Source organism: Labeo rohita, chromosome 11 (assembly GCF_022985175.1).
Source record: "Labeo rohita strain BAU-BD-2019 chromosome 11, IGBB_LRoh.1.0, whole genome shotgun sequence".
Taxonomy (NCBI): Eukaryota; Metazoa; Chordata; class Actinopteri; order Cypriniformes; family Cyprinidae; genus Labeo; species Labeo rohita.
Window position 1 is genome coordinate 3372592 of NC_066879.1, and position 22581 is coordinate 3395172.

At 33.1% G+C, this 22581-nt stretch overlaps 2 protein-coding genes across 2 annotated transcripts; one reads left to right on the top strand and one right to left on the bottom strand.

Moving 5' to 3' along the window:
* Positions 1–1015: 1015 nt before the first annotated feature.
* psmd6 (proteasome 26S subunit, non-ATPase 6) lies at positions 1016–10761 on the bottom strand. Its single transcript, XM_051122388.1, has 8 exons — positions 10499–10761; positions 8579–8784; positions 5690–5835; positions 5379–5598; positions 3925–4033; positions 3542–3710; positions 3385–3462; positions 1016–1555 (listed from the first exon to the last, which is right to left on the bottom strand). The coding sequence occupies exons 1-8, from the start codon at positions 10641–10643 to the stop codon at positions 1459–1461; spliced, it is 1170 nt and encodes a 389-aa protein (XP_050978345.1). The 5' UTR covers positions 10644–10761; the 3' UTR covers positions 1016–1458.
* Positions 10762–12976: 2215 nt separating this feature from the next.
* Positions 12977–21361, top strand: slc2a9l1 (solute carrier family 2 member 9, like 1). The gene is made up of 12 exons (XM_051122387.1): positions 12977–13034; positions 13290–13385; positions 14600–14760; positions 14860–14984; positions 15078–15207; positions 16001–16149; positions 16258–16445; positions 16630–16740; positions 16866–16967; positions 17042–17117; positions 18983–19110; positions 19541–21361. Exons 1-12 carry the CDS (start codon positions 13014–13016, stop codon positions 19724–19726), a joined length of 1473 nt encoding a protein of 490 aa, XP_050978344.1. The 5' UTR covers positions 12977–13013; the 3' UTR covers positions 19727–21361.
* The last annotated feature ends 1220 nt before the right edge of the window (positions 21362–22581 follow it).

The following is a 22581-nucleotide window of genomic DNA, read 5'->3' on the forward strand; positions in this document are numbered from 1 at the left end:
CTTTTTCGTACACGAAACCGAATACAAATATTGAAGTATCCCTATTTCAGAATACATATTTTGTTAAAGAATTGTACATATGGAGATGTATTTTTGCACAGGCATTTTCGATAACGATTTTTGGTACAGTTGAGATCATTATTATTTATTTAGTAAATGGAAACATTCTAAGATTATTAGAAGTGGTTCACTGCCAAGCCGATAATGCAATACGCCACTCTATCCGAACACAGCTTGTTGTTAGTCTCACGCCGAGTTCCCCCGGACGGATCGTTGCCACAGTAGTGGGAAATCATCCACCGTATTTTTTTAGGTGTCAATACTGCTTCTTTTCTCTCACGATTCCTCCCCATCTCAAACTTAGAGGTCGGAGAATGTGCTCAAAATGGCCCGTTTAACTGTGCAAAAGATTTCTGGCTGGCTGATGTATTTTGTAGGACTTTTCTAACTGGGTGAGGGAACAAAACAGTTGTACAGTGCAAAAGGTGCACCACTGTTGCCAAACGTTGTAATTGGATACACTGCTTTTTAATTATTTATTTGCTTTTAACGCTGACAAAAAGAGAAAGTGCCTGAATTAGTTTATCATCGACTGTTGTTGAGGCAGAGCTTTTTATTTGGTGTATTTGTTTTTTCACAGTACTTGAATGTTATATAAGGGTTTAGAGACTTTTTAAACCTGCCTAGGAATCACACGTCGCCCTTTTCCCCTTCAAGTAGAGCGGTAACTCTGATGAAATGCATGGCAGAGGAATAACACTTACTTGACAATGACATGAGAAACGCTTCCTGTCTGTCCCGTCTATTCTTTTATGACTACTTTTGATATTAGAAATTTTCAAAGCGAGAGGGAGAGATATTTTTGTGGCTACGTCTGTGATTTCAACCAATGTTTTAGGCGGATAAATGTACTGTTTACCTTGAAATTGTAACTCCACTGTTTTCAGATCACGAAAGCTTTGTGAAGATGTTTGAACACCACAGATTTGGAATGTGAATCGAAGATATATATATAAAAAAAAAAAAAAACAACGCAGTTTGCTTTTTGGGGAAGAAGCCTCTACATATGTACAAGTGTGTATATTTTGATTTCGTTTTTTTTTTTTTTTTTTTTTTTTTTCCTTTGTCTTTTTTTTTGGTATACATATTCAAAAATCATTGATCAGCTGGACTTTTGTGTGTTGGCTGCTATGTAATTCATGAACAAACACAGTAGGGTAGATTTACTTAATATTTAAAGAAAAGATTGTATAGTATATTTGTTTTGTAACAAGTTTCTGTAAATATAAAAAAAATAATTTATACAGTTATTTATAAGAAATGTGTCGGACTCTTTTTTTTCCAAAACAAACTCCAAAGGTTTCCTCCAATTCAGTTTTATTATATACTGTACATAAAACAAAAGTCAGGTTGTTCACAAGAAAAGACATGGGTATTTGTCAAACGCCATATGCTGGACTACATGTTGATCACTCTGGACAACTTCTGCACTCTGTTAAGCAGGAGATCGCCTTTCTTTATGGTTTCCTGGTACTGCCAGTTCTTACTGTCAGGTCTGGAGAGAAAAAAAACAGGCACACAGTTAGCTTACTACAGATCTTAGGACAGCATTTTAGTAATATGTTAAAAAATAAAAACTACAATTACAATATTAAAGTCATAATATTTTGAAAAAGTCAAAATTACAAGAATAAAGTAAAAATATTTTAAGAATGAAGTCAAAATTACAAGATTATAGTCAAAAGTACGTGAATAAAGTCGTAATATTTTGGAAAAAAGACAATTTCAAGAATAAAGAAAATATTTTAAGAATGAAGTTAAAATTACATGAATAAAGTCGTAATATTTTGGAAGTGTCCATTACAAGAAAGTCATAACATTTTGGAAAAATTCAAAATAACGAGAAAGCTGTAATATTTTGAAAAAAAGTCAACATTTCAAGAATGGTGTCAAAATATTTTAAGAATGAAGTTAAAATGACAGCAGTCAAAATTACTTCAATAAAGTCAAAATATCACGAGAATAAAGTCAAAATTAGTCAATTTTTTGTTTGAAAAAGTCTATTATGAAAATAAAGTTAAAATAGTTTGAGAAAGTTGAAATCATGAGAACAGTCATATTTTGAGAATAAAGTAGATGTTACAAGAATAAAGTCAAAATATTTTAAGAATAAAGGCAAAAATACAAGAATAAAGTTACAGTATTTTGACAGTCGAAATTACGTGAATAAAATCATAACATTTTAAGAATAAAGTCAAAATTATGAGAATAAAGGCAAAACAAATTGAGAAAGTCAATTACGAGAATAAAATTAGAACATTGAGTATAAAGTCAATGACGAGAATGAAATTAAAATACTTTGAGAATAAAGTCGAAATTAAAAGAATAAAGTTGTAATATTGTGAGAAAAAAAAAAAAGTTTAGATTCAGAGATAAAGTTGAACATTTTTGAGAATGAAGTCAATTTATGAGAATAAAATTAAAATATTTTTAGAATAAAAAGTTAATATTTTGGGAATAAAGTAGAAATACTCTGCGAATAAAGTTTAAATTATGAGAATAAACATTTTTGAGAACAAAGTCAGTGATGAGAATGAAATTAAAATATTTTGAGAATAAAGTTGTGATATTTCGAGAAAAAAAAGTCTAAATTACAAGATAAAATAGAACATTTTTGAGAAAGTCAATTATGAGAATAAAGTTAAAATTTTTGGGAATAAAGTCGAAACACTTTGAAAATGTCAAAATTCAAAATTACGAGAATAAAGTTGTAATATTTTGAGAAAAGAGTTTAAATTCTGAGATAAAGCGGAACATTTTTGAGAATAAATAAAGTCAATTACATGAATAAAGTCAAAATATTCTGAGAATAAATTAAATATTTTGAGAAAGTCAAAATTGCGATAAAGTCAAAATTACAAGAATAAAGTTTAAATATTTTAAGAATAAAGTCAAAATTAATATTTTGAGAAAGAAGTCACAATTATGAGAAAGTCTAAATATTTTGGGAATAATGTTCAAATTATGAGTATAAAGTCAAAATATTTTGAGATTTAAGTCAAAATTATGAGAATAAAGTCAAAGAATTTTGTGAAGTATAGCCAATATTGCACATGGCCCAGATTGTGAGCACTGGGAGAAATTCCAGTGTCTTGGGAACTGATTTGAATATACGTGGGATTATTAGCAAAAATCATACCATGTGTTGTATACTCATAGGGACAGCTTGAAAATAATTTTTCATGTCTTCGAATGCATTCATTAGGCTATTTGTAATTTAACTTTAAACTAATTTAACTTTATTCTCTAATTTTGACATTTGGCACTAAAACGCCGTCGTAAGATCCAACACAGATTTATACACGCAAACATTAAAGTCTTCACCTGTTGGTTTCCACAATCTCATTGACTTTGTCGATCTTGCAATGTAAACGTCCTGCGGCGATGAATCGCGACAGCTCCCTTAGGAAAGAAAAAGACCAAAGTCAGCATAGAAATAACGCTTGTTTACATAGTTGTTTATATGAAAGCGGGAACGTACTGGTCGATGAACTCGGTGCTGACTCCAAATGCTTCGGCCATGTATCCCAGCGTGAGGGAGCGGTAGGATTCCAGCAGCTGGCTGTAGGCTAAAATGCGCATCTCTCGTACATAGTAACGGTAATGAGGAGCAAACAACCAGTCTTGCTTCATCTCCTGTTCCACTCGAGCTACAGAAGACAAACAGATGGAACATATGAGCAATACATTTTTAAACAATAACAGAAGAGCAGACTCCATAAACATTGCAAATAAATAACAACATAGCTTACAACATTAATCTTACAGCAGACCGTGGCTAGTTAAGCAATAACATTCTGCTCAATTGTTCTTTAAAGGTTTGTACTATGAGCAACTGGCCCGCTCCGCCAATATTTTACTTACCCAATGATTGAAAGAATACGGAATAACGGCACTCGTAGAGAGAGAAGAGGTACTGACGCACAGCGGGTAAACTGTGCAACACCTCCAAGATCTCAGCACCCTTAATCACCTGAGAGAAGATCGGACATCACATCATTCCTTGTGTTAGCTTGGTTATTTCAAATAGGTTTAGTTGCATTTGTATTAGGTACATTTTTTGGCCATAGCACATGTACAGGAATTCAGATTTTTTTCTTTAATGGTTCAGTTAGAATTCTCTAAGTTTTGCTCTGGATAAGATTGTGTACAAAATGCATTTAATATAGCAATATACATAATATAACCCAAGTGTTTATTACATTTTCATTAAAGTTAAAAAAAAAAAAAAAGGGGGATAAACTAATCTAAAAATCATTATTTAATTTATTTCATCTCTATAATTCTAACATTAATAAATTAAATTTAAAAAGGCTTTTTAAGGTCTAAAAGTTTTTAAAGTGTTTACTGTAATATTCATAAGGACATCTCTCATGCTCACTAAGGCTGCATTTTTAATTAAACTACAGTAAAAACAGTAATATTGTAAAATATTATTACAGTTGTAATATGTACCGTTTTTATTATTATTTTTTCAATACATTTTAAAATGCAATTTATTCCTGCAATGGCAAAGCTGAATTTTCAGCAGTCATTAACGTTACTCCAGTCTTAGGGACAGAAAAATCTAAATACACAACACAATATTTCTAAAAAAGTAAATAATTTAATAATAATAATAATAATAATAATAATAATATATTAAAAATAAATAATATTAATAAAAATTAATTAATAATATTTAATAAATTAATAATATATATTTTTTAATCAGTAAAATATAATCAATTAATCAAAGTCAATTAAATGAAACCATTAAAATAGAATCCAGAAGAAAAAAAAATTGTAGGGCCTTAAAAATACACTTTGCTAAATTTAATAAATTGTGCAAGTTTCATGATTTAAATTAATTATACAAGCTTTTTGATTAGTATTCTTTAAATTTAACCATCAAAACAGAGTCTAGAAAAATGTAAATGGGGGGAAAAAAAATTGAAACGGAAAAAAATGAAATTTTGGGGAAAAATAAAATAAAACAGAATTTGAGGAGGAAAATGATTTTATAGAACCCTCCAGTCTTCAGTGTCAGATTATCTTCCAAAAATCATTCTAATATGCTGATTTAAGGCTCAAGAAACATTTCTTACTGTCAATATTGAAAACAGTTCCTGCTTAATATTTTGTGCAAAACCTTTTAAGATTAAAGGATTTAGGATTAAAAAATTGAAATCTTTTGCAACATTATTTCTACTGTCACTTTTGAGCAACTTAATGCTTCCTTACTGAATAAAAGTACCAATCTGTTGCAAAAAAAAACCCTCAAAACATCTTACAGACCCCAAACACAATACTGTTTATTTTTTTAGGCTAGCTCTTACCTTCTCTCTCAAGTCTGGCCTCTTGAGCGCAATCATACACACGTACACAGTGTATGTAACGAACGTCTTGTAGTCCATCAGCTCATACGAAGTGAATGTGGAGACGGTATCCAGAAAGAGCTCTGCTGCCTGCTTGAAATCCCGAATGGCCACGCAGTAGAGGCCCTGATACACCTTCAGACGATTCCTCCGGTCCCAGTCACCACCTTCCTCAATCAAACTGTTCATATATGCGGAATTCAAGAGTCAGGCCCAACATTCGGAGCAGTGATGCATTTGTTAAATAAACAAGTCTGAACTCGATACTGTACCTTTTGGCTTTCTCAGTGTTGCGGGTGATGAGGTCATTGTCCATATAAAACAGGCCAATCCTCAGCAGGTAAAAAACAATATCCAAGCGATGACCAAGAGCAACAGTCTTGTCATACGTCTTCCTGAAGGCAGTCAGGGCTCCTTCCTAAATAAAAGACAGAAATATTATCAGTGTGGATATTGTGAGAAAAAAAAAAAAATGAACATGTGTCCACCTTTTTCTTCCTGTATGAGTGGGCGTGGCCATTTGTACATTTTATGGTTTTTGCTTCCGGTCTCATTCACATCCAGCTATTTTTAGCTGTACAAAACAGCTGGTTTTGCTGTTTGATATTTCAAATTGGTGTGTTTTACCATATTATTTTAATGTATTATCTTAATTATTATCACACTGGTTTGCAGTACAAACAGTTTTACAGTTTACTGCGTGTTATTCTTCTCGTTATTTTCCTATAGCGGAAAAAGTACCGGAAGTCTTACCCATATATGAGGGGCCATATAGGCCATAATTATTGAAAAGCCTCTTACAAACATTAGTGAAACAAAAACATTGATAAACCTTAGTGAAATTCATTCATGTGCATTACTGAAAAGAATGAATTGCACTATGGTTGATCAATGTTTTTCATTTCACTAAAGACATTAAAGAAAAAGGAAAATAGATGTAACCAAAAATATATCACCATTCAAAAATCAGGGTCAGTATGATTTTTTTTTTTTTTTTCCAATTCAGTAAAGATGCATTAAATTGATCAAAAGTGACAGTATTAGTTTTATAAAAGGAAAAAAAAGACAAGGAGAAGAAAATGTGAACAGTTACTGGGAAAAATGTGTTTTTATTTATTTTTTTTTTTAAAAGTTTATTTACTTAATGTATTAAATCGAATTGAAAGACAAAAAGTGATAGTACATATATTTATAATCTTACAAATAAATGTTCTTTTGAAACTTCTGTTCTCATAACTGATTATAAGAAAGTTCTTAAGCATCAAATCAGTTTATCAGAATGATTTCTGAAGGATCATGTGTCACACATGATGCTAAAAATTAAGCTTTGATCAGAGGAACAAGTTACATTTGTTCATCAGATACTTTAAAGGAGTCATCGGATGCCCATTTTCCACAAGTTGATATGATTTTTTAGGGTCTTAATGAAAAGTCTATAATATACTTTGGTTAAAAATTCTCAATGGTTGTGTAAAACAACACTCTTTTTACCTTGCCAAAATCAGCTCTGCACAAATTATCCTGTTCTGGTTGAGGTTGCTTTAAATGTTAATGAGCTCTGCTCGCCCCGCCCCTCTCTTCTCTCTGTGGAGTGACGAGCCTGTTTACTTTAGCCACATTTAGCCGGGAGTAAATGACGACCACTACGATCATTATTACATCCAGCAACACAACACCTCAATCGCTCAACCCGAGATATTCTCGTCTAACTTACATCCCTGCTCCGACATCAAAACATGGAGGTTGGACTGTTACAGCTGATCTGAGGTAAGACGCTCATGTCAATCAACTATCGAGGGAGCGCCCTCTGTGGGTGTGACGCCACACCGACAGGCATCTGAGAATGGCTCGATTTGAAAATATTATTTTTAATATTATATTTAATATTATTTTTACAGATTAATTAAAAACCACTGCATGGATTTTTATCATTATAGGGTAGATTTGTACATACACTGCCAACACACATTAATGTTCAAACAACATGTAAAAGTGAACTTAGCATCCGATGACCCCTTTAAGTTGTAATAATAGTTCACAATACTACTGTTTTGTTGTTGTGGTTGTTGTTTTAAAATTTAAAAAAAGCCAGTAAGAGACTATTTTTTCAAAAACATGTTAAAATCTTACTGACCCCAAATTTTGGAACGGTAAGTGTATAGTTCCTTCCATTAAAAAAAAAAAATAATAATATGTTTGTAGAAAATTATATAAATCGATTCAAAATAGTAACTCCTTTTTAGAATTGGTTAGTTCACCCAAAAATGAAAAGTCTGTCATTAATTACGTTCGAAAGCTGTGAGACCTTCGTTAATCTTCAAAACACAAATTAAGATATTTCTGATAAAATTCAAGAGTTTTCTGACCCTGCATCTAGACGTGCAATATCTGTAAATACTGTGTATTTTAGCATCATTAATTACTAAAGGGTCAGTTCACCCAAAAATTAAAATTCTGTCTTTAATCACTCACTCTCATGTTGTTCCAAATGTGTAAGACTTTGTCGTTCTTTGGAACAACATCAGGTGACAAATGTTTGAACTTACCATTTAATAATTAATAATGACGCTATAATATACAATATATGTGACCCTGGACCACAAAACCAGTCTTAAGTCGCTGGGGTATATTTGTAGCAATAGCCAAAAATACATTGTATAGGTCAAAATTATAGATTTTTCTTTTATGCCAAAAATCATTAGGAAATTAAGTAAAGATCATGTTCCATGAAGATATTTTGTAAATTTCCTACTGTAAATATATCAAAACTTAATTTTTGATTAGTAATATACATTGCAAAGAAGTTAATTTGGAAAACTTTAAAGGCGATTTTCTCAATATTTTGATTTTTTTGCAACCTCAGATTCCATATACTGAAATAGTTGTATCTCGGCCAAATATTGTTCTATCCTAACAAACCATACATCAATGGGAAGCTTATTTATTCAGCTTTCAGATGATGTATAAAGCTCAATTTCGGAAAACTGACACTTATTGCTTTGTGGTCCACGGTTACATATTAACAGAACCAGCACATCTAGAGGACAAATAACTTCTTTTTTTCCCCCCAAAAAAGTCTAAAGTTCTTTCAGGAATTATTAATATCATCGTTTTCCACACGTCATTTAGCTTAACTGAGTATATACTGCTTGAATTTGTACCTTGTCACCGATGCGTATGAGATACTCAGCTTTGGCCATCATGGCATCTCTGATCTCACTCTCTCCCAGGTTCTTCTCAGCATCTTCCAAAACATCATCCAGACGTTTCAGCTCGTCCTCATTTGCCTTCTTCATCTTACTCAGCAGATCCGTGTCTGCCTGCCATTTCAGCTCTTTACACAGAGCTTCATAGTACGGAGCCATATCTACAAAACACAATCACAACATCATGATACGTACATTTGAGGTGTTTCACTTATCTAATATATTGAATTCTAAGTAACTATGCAACAAAATATATCCATAATACGTGATTTGACACAAATATCATCTAAAAATCTATTAAAATTGTAGTGTAGAGACTACGGTTTGTCTCAATACAGGAAATTACTTCGAAAAAATATAAAAAATATAAACAGTGTGACAACCAGTGATGGGAATAACGGCGTTATAAATAAACAGCGTTATTTTTTCAGTAACGAGTATTCAAACGAATTACTGTTTCCTACGTTACAACGCCGTTACCATTACTGCCAATAAAATACGGCGTTACTATCATTTATTATAATATTATTATAATTTTATTTTTCAGTTCATCTGAATGGATGCGCAGCGTACCTGTATTTGACGAGCTGTAAACTCTAGTGTGAAGGCACACGACTAGCCGTCACTTTGTCTCACACACACGCAAAGAAAGATACAGAGCAACAGAGTCTTATATCATGCAGAATTGACGCGCTACGTGTAAACGATATTCTTTGTTGTATTTTCCTCTCAAAACAACGGAGCTCCTTTGGAATACTTCAGCTTTTAAGAACTGCTGGTTTCTCCGGTAGTAGGCGGAACTAATGTGCAAACAGCAATCTCACTGGCTGGCGCTCACCTATTATCGTCCCTGTTTTGATTACAGCAAATCAGTTCGAACGAACACAGACAACGTGATTAATATTCATGACCCCAGCAGCTCATTAAACCTTAGTGTGTTTAATATTGTTATTAATAGTAGAATTCGTGGTAGTAACAACACGTTCATAGAAACACTAAATTACAAACAAGTTCTAAGTTCAGTCAACATGACAAACATGCATTCATACATGGTTACTCTAATTACTAAAGTTCTAATGGCTAAAGTTGAATGCTAATTATAATATTATATCAGATATTTAATATTAGTCTGGTGAGTAAACTAAAAATGTAATTAATTTCATTAAAATTTCATTCATTTAACATATTTAATATTGGGGTCATCCAAGTTATTTAATATATTTAATTTATTTATTTATTTATTTATTTTTTTTTTTTAAAGCAACACAATAGTTACTTTCCCTGGTAATTAGTTACTTTTATAATGATGTAACTCAGTTACTATCTGTGAGAAGTAACTAGTAACTATAACTAACTAATTTTCAAAGTAACATTCCCAACACTGCCCACAACAACATTAAAATAGTGTAGATTAGTGTACAACGTTTTATATTTATTTTATAGTTATATTAAATTAGATTTTTTTTAAAGCAACGCAATAGTTACTTTCCCTGGTAATTAGTTATTTTATAATGATGTAACTCTGTTACTAACTCAGTAACTATTTGTGAGAAGTAACTAGTAACTATAACTAATTACTTCTTTAAAGGTACGTGCCCAACACTGGTGACAACGGCCTGTTTTACCATGCAAAGAAAAAATAAATAAATCTATATTCAAAAGCGTCAGAAGACGAAATGTGTACATGATAACCACCAAACGCATTAGCAGCTAATGAGCTAATGTGCTACTTGGTTTAGCCTGTCAGCTAGCGAAACCACAAAACACATGGAAATTACAAAGCTCCCGCATGAAACAGCTGCATATATTGCAGTAATACAGAAACTCTGAGATATTTCTGCTAAACGAGCGGCTTGTGTGACTGAATGAGCTCACTGTTGAGTTTGATGGCGTCCATCAGTTCGCTCTTGACTTTAGCATCCTGTCTGTGATCCTCCAGAGTCAGTAAAAACTTCAGCTGCGCTATTCTCAGATTGGGGTTTTTAGGTAAACCCTCTTCCTCCAGGTTTTCCAAAGGCATATTTGCAGAGTTCAAAGAGATGAAAAAGGACGGGAGTCTGTGTTATGGCTGAGAGTGATAGTGATGAACCAGTCACAACGATGACTAGGGGGAAATCTAAACAAAAAATGGGTAAATTCACTTCCTCTCGCTCGAGACGCTGGCGCAGGGAAAAGAGAGTCTGTCTAAGTCAAACAACGTGACAAAGATAATAATACTGCCCCCGTCTGGTTGTATGTTATATTGCACTCACAAGTGATTTCAGTCGTTCGGATGCGACGGACCCCAAATATAGACCATCCTCTGGCGAGGGACCCCCATGCTAAAATTTAAAAGACAGCTATATATTTTCACGATGACCCAATTTAAACTGTGAAAAATTAATACTATAAATATGCGTGAAATATATTTTGAACAATTTCAACAAAATTATTTTTTAAAAAATAATTTAATAAAATTACATTATTAAATCTCTTTTTTTCTGTTCACAGTAGTACTGTGCTGTGGTTAAGGTTAAGGATATTTATTTTTATATTTTATATTTACACACATATTTATTTTGTTTATTTATTTACTTACTTGCTTAAATCAACCCCCATTCTAAAATTTTAAAGACAACTATATATTTCCATGAAGATCCGATTTAAACTGCTATAAAACTGTATAAAATATATTTGGAACAAATGTTTTTGTAAAATCATAAAAAAAAGTGTGTGTGTGTGTGTGTGTGTGTGTGTATATATATATATATATATTTTTTTTTTTTTTTTTTTCCTTTATTAATTATACCTAAATCAACCCCCATTCTAAAATTTTAAAGACAACTATATATTTTCACGAAGACCCAATTTAAACTATGAGAAATGAATACTATAAATATGTGTAAAATCTATTTTGAACATAATTTAAACAAAATTATTTAATAAAATTACATTATTAAATCTCTTTTTTTATTCACAGTAGTACTGTGCTGTGGTATTTATTTTTGTTGTGAGTTAAGGTTAGGATATTTATTTTTATATTGTATATTTATACACATAAATATAACATATAAAAATAAATTTTTTTGTTGTGAGTTGAGGTTAGGATATTTTTATATTTTATATTTATACACATATTTATTTTGTTTATTTATTTGTTTATTTATTTATTTACTTGCTTAAATCAACCCCCATTCTAATTTTGTTTATTTATTTATTATTTTGTTTATTTATTTTGTTTATTTATTTGTTTATTTATTTTGTTTATTTATTTACTTACTTGCTTAAATCAACCCCCATTCTAAAATTTTAAAGACAACTATATATTTCCATGAAGATCCGATTTAAACTGTGAAAAATTACTACTATAAAACTGTATAAAATATATTTGGAACAAATTTTTTTGTAAAATCATAAAAAAAAGTGTGTGTGTATATACATATATATATATATATATATTTCTTTATTAATTATACCTAAATCAACCCCCATTCTAAAATTTTAAAGACAACTATATATTTTCACGAAGACCCAATTTAAACTATGAGAAATTAATACTATAAATATGTGTAAAATATATTTGTAATATAATTTTAGTGAAATTATTTTTAAAAAAGTTAATAAAATTACATTATTAAATCTCTTTTTAATTGACAATAGTACTGCACTGTTGTATTTTTTCCCCCAAAGGTTAGGGTATTTATTTTTAGTTTATATTTGGTTTATTTATTTCTTTATTAATTTACTGAAATCAAGCCCTATTCTAAAATTTTAAAGACAACTATATATTTTCACAAAGACACGATTTAAAAAGTGAAAAATTAATACTATAAATATGTGTGAAATATGTTTGGAACATAATTTTAGTAAAATAAAAAAAAAGGAAATTACATTATTAAATCTCTTTTTTTATTCACAATAGTACTGTACTGTTGTATTTTTTTTTGGGGGGGGTTATGGTGTTTACTTTTACATTTATATATATAAAAAATAATTTTATATTTATTTCTTTGTTAATTTAATGAAATGTATATTTTTTAATCAGTCATTATTTTTTTATCAAAACGTATTTTTTAAATATTTTTTTTTTATTTATTGTTTTCTCTAAACTTTTCCACGAACCCCCTAGCATTCTCTTGTGACCTTAATTCATTCCAGTTCACAGCTAGTCATTCAATATTCCAATAAACCCACAAAATGATAATATCACTAATACATTTAAAATAAAACAATTTTTTAATCTGGACAAATGCAGACTCATGGCTAAATAGATAGTACCTTTTAAGAGACGAGTCATTGTGACAAGTCATTCCAGTGTCAAAAATTAATCTAAATGTCTAACAGAGATGACACAGTATTTATTGGAGCGAAGCAGTGGTCGACATATGACATAAGATACCAGCAGATAAACATGACCATTTTACGGGAACTGGTAAGAACATGTTATTTCATTATATTGCCAGATCTTATAGATGAAATCTGAATTTAAAGGAGAATCAAAGAATTATTCTTATTATATTTCAACAAAATATCCATAATGGTAAAGCTAAGTATATTGCTGGAGGAAATGTTTTTGTGAAATCGCCTATATATTTTCTTTACTTCTATCAACCAAACGCAGACTCTCAAGTATTTGAAACTGAAATGTTGAATATGTAGTCAGTGTACAGTGTGACTGTAATTTCAGGTTGGTGGGAAAGCACTTATCTTTATCGTTGTGTTGGGATTGGGTGGAACTTTTCAGAATGGATTTCATCTCACAGCGATCAGCTCTCCGACTCCTGTACGTTTGTTTCTTTTCCTGTTATTACTTTAAGAAAGCATGTTACACTTTAGTTTGTGCCCTTGTTACAAAGTAATTACACACATATGTACTGAGTAACAAGACGTAGCCGACACTCCTAAAAAATCACGGTTCCAAAAGGGAAGTGTGTGTGCCCTACCGAAAAAAACAGCTAAACCAGCCTAGGCTGTTTTTTTCAGCAGGGTGGTCATCCAGCCTGGTTGGTTTTATCCACTTCCTTTGTTGGTCAGGCTGGGAGACTTGCTGGAACAACCAGTTTAAACCAGTTAAGACAAGCCAACCAGCCTGGTTTTGGTTTGTTTGTTTTTTTAATCTAAAGAACACTTTCCTCTGTAAAGAACCTTGTGCAATGAAAAGGTTTCATGGATGTTAAATGTAATTCATGTAAGTATAGAACCTTTATTTTTAAGTATGGGTGAGACTTCAGTTCATATGTGAAGAATAACAATGTGCTGTAAACTGTAAAACTGCACTACAAACCAGTCTGTTCATAACTAATATAATTAAAATAATATGGTACAACACACCAGTTTGCAATATCAAGCTGTTTGTACAGCTAAAAATAGCTGGATGTGGATGAGACCGGAAGCCACACCCATAACATTTACAAATGGCCGTGCCCACTCTTACGGGAAGAAAAAGATGGGTAGCAGGGTTGGAAATTAAGGAGGGCTTGTGGCAAAAATGCCACCAGAATGAGCAAAAATGCCTCATAAATTCAATACAAACGCCCCTGCACAATAAAGCCATGTATTACGTTGTTTGCGACTACAATGAAATGCATCAGATTTTGTCCAGAACTTTGTTTTCTATATCATTATTACAATATAAAGAGCAATAATCTACAATAATGTAATGTAATGTTATTTTATAATAGTGTAGCCCTATGAGCTCCTGTTTATTTACATGTATAATTTAGATACAATTTTAAACGGGATTATAAAAACAATAAGGTGATTATAAACATTGACCACACAAATGTAAATAATGCCCATGGAAATCAACTGTAAAAGTTGATTTGGTTTAATTGATTGTAACTATGATGGTACGATTTTACTGTTACTATTACTATACTAAGTACATGTAACACATGCTTTTTTTTTTTTTCTATCGCTAATTCAGTATTCTTACAATCTAGGTATGAATCAATTGATGATGATTTGTCTCAAATCTGTTATCTGTTTTCCCCACAGTACATTCAGAGCTTCATTAACAGCAGCTGGACGTATCACTATGGGGATATTCCAGGAGAGAAGACCGTCACCTTTATCTGGTCTGCTGTGGTGGCTCTATATGCTTTAGGAGGTCTCATTGGCTCCATGACTGTCAGATACTTTGCCAGTCACCTGGGAAGGTTAATCTCACTCATCCTCATCTGCTTTCGCTATTCTAGCACTATCAGGGTAAGACCAAACAAATGGATGTTCATTTACTGTATATGTTCTTCTTGCAGAAAAGGAACCATGCTGTTAAACAGTGCAATCGGAATTGTGGCTACAGTAATCATGTACATTAGTAAACCTACATACTCATTTGAGCTGATCCTTGTAGCACGCTTCCTATTTGGATTCGGAGCAGGTATGTGCATCAGATTATGTGTATAGACATAAAACCTGACATGATAATAACATGTGATGTGTACTGTGATTTGCTCTCACTCTTTGTTTAAAGGGTTGGGTGGGAATGTACACGCCATTTACCTTGGTGAGAGCTCACCGAAGAAAATCAGAGGCATGGTGACACTTACAGCCGCTACCTTTTTGGGCCTTGGGAAACTCTCAGGACAATTTGCTGGTCTGAGGTAATAATTCAGTATTAAGGTCACAAAGAATTAGCAAGAATATAAATCATCAAAAAAGAATTAATGTCAAGGTGTCATTTCATCGGGACATCTGAGTTTTTTGATTAAGAATTACACTGTCAATCAACCACTCGATCAATCAATAATATAGCACAAATGAATTGTTCACAATATGATCAATAACATGCATTAGATAAATACACTACCAGTAAAAAGTTTTTATGTTTTTGAAAGAAGTCTCTTTATAATATGTTTAATAATACAGATTTCTTAATTATTATCAATGTTAAAAACAATGGATTTGGTGCATAATATTTTTGTGGAACACATTAAATTGATCAAAAGTAACAGTAAAGACATTTATAATGCTACAAAAGATTTCTATTTCAAATAAATGGTATACTTTTCATCAAAGAATCCTGAAAAAAATATATATGATTTTCACAAAAATATTAAGCAGCAAAAACACTGCTAATTGTAAGAATAGTTATTAATAATTGAGCTCCAAAAATAACTGACAATAACCAAATCAGTATATTAAAATGATATATATATATATATATATATATACACGTTATTACTTAAAATGGTTTTTAATGTAATTTTGATGAAATAAATGCAGCCTTGGTGAAGAAGAGACCTTTTTAAAACCTTCATTATTCCAAACATGTGACCAGTAATGCAGATTTTCATTTAATGCCAACTTTAGTAATTGATCTGGCTTCAGGAAATGAGTCTTTTGTTACTCAATATTACTTTGAATTACGAGCTAAGTTTCTCATTTTATCCCAAGGGAAATTCTTGGCCGTGAAGACTGCTGGAACATTCTTCTATGCATCCCGTCATTTTTTTGTATGGTCCAGCTGGCAATCTTGCCGTTTTTCCCTGAAGCTCCACGATATGTTCTGATAGAGAAAGGCAACACTCAACAGTGCAAAAAAGGTGCATTACATTTAACCCAATTAAAGCAATTTCATGTAACTGATCAGCCTCTGTATGTTGCAAACATCTTTTGTGTTACATCACGTATATATGTGTTTTCATGGGCAGCACTGCAGAGTCTGTGGGGACCAGGTGATTATAAGTTGGAGATACAGGACATGTTAGCAGAGCAGGCAGTGATTGGAAAGGAGCATAATAAGAGTCTGCTGGATCTGCTGAGAGAAAAACACCTGCGTTGGCAGGTCCTTTCCATGGTGGTCATAAACGGATGCATCCAGTTCAGCGGCGTCGCTGCTGTAAATCATTTAGCACTTATCGTCTATATATCGAATGAAACTTTTGTATAGAAATGTGTTTGATTCAAAAGTGTTGTGTTGTCAGAAAGTATCCAAGACATCATTTGATGGTTACATAACAACCTGAATACTAACTGGGTACACTGTGAAAATGTTGTGATCTTTGTACCCTTCTCGCTCACAGATCACAGTGTTCTCTTTCAACGTCTTTTTGGAAGCGGGTATTCCAGTGGACAAGATCCGTTACGTCACTCTGGGCATAGGAGCATCAGAAGTCCTTCTCAGCATAACCTGTGTAAGTTCCAAAGAGGCCGGACATGAAATTATGTGTAACCTGAAAACAAGGAGGAACATCATAAATCATCTATGTGGCCCATTTGTGCCATCTATAACAGTATTTGTGTTTGTGTGAATGCGTAGAGCCTGTTCATTGAGACCGTGGGGAGGAAAGTTTTGCTGTGGAGAGGGTTTGGGGGAATGTCGACCATTATGGCATTAATCACCGTCGCCCTGTACCTAAAGGTGAGTCTTTATCATTTAACAGCTCACAACGATCAAAACAGAACTTTATTACCTCATCTCTATTTCATCCGCAGGACTACAGCTCTGTGATTTCATACTGCACTGTCGTCCTCATTTTCCTGTTCATCATCTTCTATGCGGCAGGCCCAGGTAAGCTATTCATATATTTAGGGGAGAGTGGGGTAAGATGAGCCAATTTTAAAGATAATTTACCTCTTTTAAAATCAATTTTTTTTTTTGATTTCAAAATCAAATTTTATTTTACAGTCATAATTACTTAAACAAATAAAACAATCAAATGAAGTTTCATTTTCAATCTTTAATTGTTTGCATTTCTGTAACAATATCCCACAATATCACCTTTCCAAAAACTAAACAGAGTTTGTTGAGTAAAATTAAATAAAAACTGAATTAGAATTAAGGAATAAATGTCACTGAAACTAATAAACATTTTAGTCAAAAGATTCTTGGCATGGTAGCTTTTCTGCAATGTTAAACAGACCATTAGGGACTACAGGTGGAAAGATATATATGATTATAATGCGTCTTCTGGTTCCCAAAGATGGATTTAGTGCACTTGTACACTGTCCCTATCTCAAAATATTAGAATATTTCCAAAACAGCATTTATGCACTCAATCTGGTTCACTTGGTTGGGGCTCCTTTAGCACAAATGAAAGCATCAGTGAGGTGTGGCGTGGAAGCAATCAGCCTGTGGCACTGCTGAGGCACTGTTGAGCCTTCAGCTCATCTGTATTGCTGGATCGACTGTTTCTTATCTTTCTTATGAAAATTTCCCATGGATTCCATATGGGGTTCAGGTCAGGCATGTTGGCTGGCCAATCAAGCACAGTAATATCATGGTCAGCAAACCACTTGGAAGTGGTTTTGGCACTGTGGGCAGGTGCTAAAGTCCTGCCTTTATCTCCATAAAGCTAGTCAGCAGATGGAAGCATGACTTTGGATTGATAAAACACAATAGACCAACACCAGCAGAAGTCATGGCACCCCAAATCATTACGGACTTCAGGAAACTTCACACTGGACTTCAAGCAGCTTGGATTCTGTGCCTCTCCAGTCTTCATCCAGACTCAGATGCAAAATTTACTTTTATCTGAAAAGAGGACTTCGGACCACTGAACAACAGTCCCGTTCTTTTTCTCCTTAGCCCAGGTAAAATGCTTCTGACATTGTTTCTGTTTCAGAAGTGGCTTGGTAGCCCTTTTCCTGAAGACATCTGAATGTGGTGACTCTTGATGCGCTGACTCCAGCTTCAGTCCACTCCTTGTGAAGCTCTCCCAAGTGTTTAAATCGGCTTTGCTTGACAGTTTTCTCAAGTTTGCGGTCATCCCTGTTGCTTGTGCACCTTTTCCTACCCAATTTCTTCTTTCCAGTGTACTTTGCATTTAATATGCTTTGATACAGCACTCTGTGAACATGCACCCCTTTCAGTAATGACCTTCTGTGAATTACCCTCTTTGTGGAGGTTGTCAGTGATTGTCTTCTGGACCATTGCCAAGTCAGCAGTCTTCCCCATTAGTGTGGTTTCAAAGAACAACAGATACCCGGAATTTATACTGTAGGGATGGACATTTAATAAAACTCAAATGTAAATATTCTAAAATTTTGAGATACTGTATTTTTGACTTTTAAAAAAAGGAACTTTTGGAATGTTTTACTTTACATGTAATGAATCTAGAATATATAAAAGTTTCAGTTTTTGAAGTTACAAAAAAAAAGAACTTTTTCACAATATTCTAATTTTTTGAGATGCACCCGTATATTACCATGCTACTCTCCAAGAGTTGTCATGACAGAACTTCTATAATGTGATCATTTTCATTATATTTCAATTTAAGAGTACTTACTTTCTATTTATTGATCTGTCATATAAGCAATATCACTCTTGTAATCATGCTGTCGATTGAAAATGACAATACAGTACCATACAGTACCATAATGATTATAAACTGACTAGCCAGTGCAAACAACTCAAAACAAGTTTGATCCGAACAGCTGGAATTGTCCCGTCCCTCGCCAGTGAGATCGTCATCCAGTCATACCGGCCGGCTGCATTTATGTTTACCGGCTTACTGCGCTGGCTGGGATTCACCATGTTTGGATTCATCTTCCCATTCCTTATTGTAAGTCCATCACCATGCCAATACCATAAAAAATACCATGTTTGTGAATTCAGATATTTTGTAAACTTTAATGATGTTAAAATATATAGTAAGTGTGTGCTCCACAAATGCAGCATCGGTAAATGTCACTTCTATTAGATGTTTCATTGTTGGTTTATGTAAGAAGCTTTTGCCAGCATATATGAAGCCAGTGATTATGACTGTATTGTGCATCTCTCAAAGTTTGTCTTCTCTTTATTTTATACCGTCATAAAAGACCAACTAAAATACAGAATTATTCTTTTATGTGTGCCCTATTATATGTCTTCTTCCCGAACAATGTGTAATACCAGGCTTTCAACGCACCTTTTTGCTGCTCCCATGAAAACTGCTCTGCAGCCTGTTGTCTCATTTTAACAAAAGGCCATGTTTCTCATCCATGTTTCTGCAGGCCTTTCTGAAGTCTCTGAGCTTTGTTCTCTTCTCCTGCATTTGCCTGATAGCTGCTCTCTACGTCTACTTCATCCTTCCTGAAACAAAAGACAAAACTCTCCTTGAGATTTCCCAAGAGTTCAAGAACATCAGAGTGTGTGGATCCTCCACAGAAGACGTCATGTGCTTAGAGACCAAGCTCTGAAGATGATTTTGATTTATGATGTGGAATAGATGTGGACTGAAGAAATATTAAATTATCATATTTATCAACATTACATTTATAAAGACTTTCAGGTGGATGGGTGGTCTTGGGTTTATTTAGCAATAATGGCCAGATGACAGTCCATTATCCTACTTAATATAAATGCACAAAATGTTACTTTGTGAGAAGACAGCATTTAAACAGCTGTTGAGAAAACTGATAGCTATAACGGTTAATATATTTTAGTGACCAGAAAGCTGTTTAACAAAAGACATTATACTAGACTTGACTTTTTTGGATGAAAAATGTGAAATGCAAAACTTGTTTTGTTATTTGATCTGCATGTTCTGTTATTTAAGAGACGTTTCATGTTTAAGAAAAAATGGTACATTTTTTGCTTCATTTATTTTCACTACCACTCAGAACACCTTATAAAACTTAAGGACCTTTTCATTCTTCTTTTTTTTCCCCTTTCCTTCCTCAGTGTCTGAACAATGTCTAACAACATTACGTATTGTCTGAAGTAACCCATGATTATTTCTTACATAACCTACTAGTTGTTCATGAACTAGCTAAAGGCTGAAATCCACTTTGTGACTTTTGTCAAGATTTTTGCACAGATTTACAGCCTGGCTGCAATAAAATTGCAATGATTTCTACAAAAGCTAGTTGCCCAAATATTTGATATTTGACAGGTTTCAGAGATTTTGCATAGTGTATGATGAACACAGACTGTCCTCCAGTCGGAGGAAATCAAACATGTTGATATTTCGAGCCATTTTTAGTACACATATTGTTTTCATTTGTTACACATCCCTTAGAAATAAGCTTCTAATTCATTTAGTACATGATGCACCATTTTTCTCAGCAGTTTACAAAGTCAGCAAGCGTTTGATGCCTGGTGTTTTGAAATCTGTTCAGAATAAAAAGCATGTAGTGTATTCCAGCCCTAAGCAAACATAATATCATTGTAACCTCTGCATGATTTCCTTCTTTCCATTTCTATCGTAGTGCAGATAGCTGAACTATTAAGTGAGGTTGACCCTACTAAATCAGCCCACCCAAGTTATTGCACAGGGGCTTTCGGTTTGTGAAACCCCATGAAGGTTCAGCTCAGGGACTTTCTGTCTTATCAGTCCTTCACAGGCTGTACTAGGCTTCCCAACCTCATTAGCCGTTTAATAAGTACTGTGTGAACGTCACAGAGCAGAAATGATTGACATAACTACATGCTTCATCAGCACTTCAGCTGTTTCACAGGATTAAGTGGAGGATTAATTTAACTGACTATCATTTTGGACATCCCTAAACACGCAAAGTATATTGTATTAGAACAACTTTATATCCACAACATATTCCCTAATGGGAATTATACAGTTTTAGTTAGAAATTAGGGGATTCTATAGAGGCACAGGTTTGAAGATAACCTCCTAGGCCCAAAGCCAATTATTTTGACAACTATTAATAAACTACATATGTGCATAAATGTGTTACTAGCAGCAAAACCAATCATGGATATTAGGAATTTGGTAGAGAGCAAAACTACAATATACACAGGGTTTTTTAAAAACAGCAAAAATAAATGATTAATGTATAAGTTTCCAATACCTGTTATGTGACCTTCATATGACAAAAACAAAAGTTTAAATTTGTTATTTTTTAATTAAAAAAATAAAAAATAAATAAAAAATCAAGCATGCAATATAAATTAAAAAAAAAAAAAAAAACACCCCATGTATGTAAGCAATGAATAATTTCAATTCAAATTATGTGACAGTACTTTCAACTGCCAAAGGGTGGCGCTGTTTATTCACTGCAAAAAGACAGTACAAGCTGCAGACGACAGTGATTAGCTTTTAATAAGAACCAAAGAGTGCAGAAGTGTTATTAAATTCATACAACGTGACACATGAATGTTACACTGCAAGTACGTTTCTTTAGTGCTTTTAACTTCTTTTATGAGAATGTTAACCATGTAGTAATGTTTCCTTTCAATGTTTTTGAGTAAAACGGATTACGTTAAAGTTCTGATTCTTTTCTGACCTATCTATACTGTGAGCTTTACATTACAATTTTACAAAAATGTAATCCCACGTGTTTTTGTCTAATGGAAAGCTTTGCTGTTAATGCAGTTAGTCTGTTGTTTTTTTTTTTTTTTTTTTTTTTTTCACATTCCCTGGATGGAACAGGTTAAAATATAGGCCACTCCACTGTATGTAAGTGCAAACCTCCTCTGGGTGCTGTTCTAGCACATTGTGCTAAGAATATGCTTATAGTTTATTTTTTCGGCTAATACAGTATGAAGCAGGGACGTTTGTAGATGGTAAAGGCAAGGGAGGCAGCGCCTGCTCAAAAATGTATTGCAAAAATACAACAACACCAAAATGACAAAATATAACATTACAAAGTGTATAAATCACTTGTTTTTCTAAAGAAACATTGTTTAACTGTGTCTCTCTCTCATCCTTTGAGCCCACTGAGTTTGAACAGGTGCCCTAAAGCCTGTGGTGAGTTTGGTGGGGGGTAATTGAGAATGGATGGAGGTAAGTTGCATGAGAGGATGCAACGCCTCCATCGCGATATGATTGGATATGACTGGTTATGTTCGGCTGTGACTGGTTCATGTGACAAATCCCGCCTCTTATGTTCATGCTTGTTCCGATCAGTCTGATTGAACAATATAATGGCGTTAATGAGAAGGCTAATTTAAAAAAAAGTAGGTGAACAACTCACACACTTAGATATAACTACTTTGTTACATAAAAATAAGACTTAAAATGGCCTGAAAAACATGATCTCTGGGAGTTTTTAGTGAGCAATCCGCTTTAAAGTAGGCCTAAATCTCTGTCTGTGAC

What these genes read in the sequence shown, in the direction of transcription:
- slc2a9l1 (XM_051122387.1), top strand. Translation starts at nt 13,014, where the DNA reads ATGACCATTTTACGGGAACTG. An exon ending in AGTTCAGCGGCGTCGCTGCT is followed by an intron (nt 16,446 to 16,629) that starts GTAAATCATTTA and finishes TCTCGCTCACAG; the next exon opens with ATCACAGTGTTCTCTTTCAA. An exon ending in TCATCTTCCCATTCCTTATT is followed by an intron (nt 19,111 to 19,540) that starts GTAAGTCCATCA and finishes ATGTTTCTGCAG; the next exon opens with GCCTTTCTGAAGTCTCTGAG.
- psmd6 (XM_051122388.1), bottom strand. Translation starts at nt 10,643, where the DNA reads ATGCCTTTGGAAAACCTGGAGGAAGAGGGTTTACCTAAAAACCCCAAT. An exon ending in TCATACGCATCGGTGACAAG is followed by an intron (nt 5,836 to 8,578) that starts GTACAAATTCAA and finishes TCTTTTATTTAG; the next exon opens with GAAGGAGCCCTGACTGCCTT. An exon ending in GGCCAGACTTGAGAGAGAAG is followed by an intron (nt 4,034 to 5,378) that starts GTAAGAGCTAGC and finishes ATCTTCTCTCAG; the next exon opens with GTGATTAAGGGTGCTGAGAT.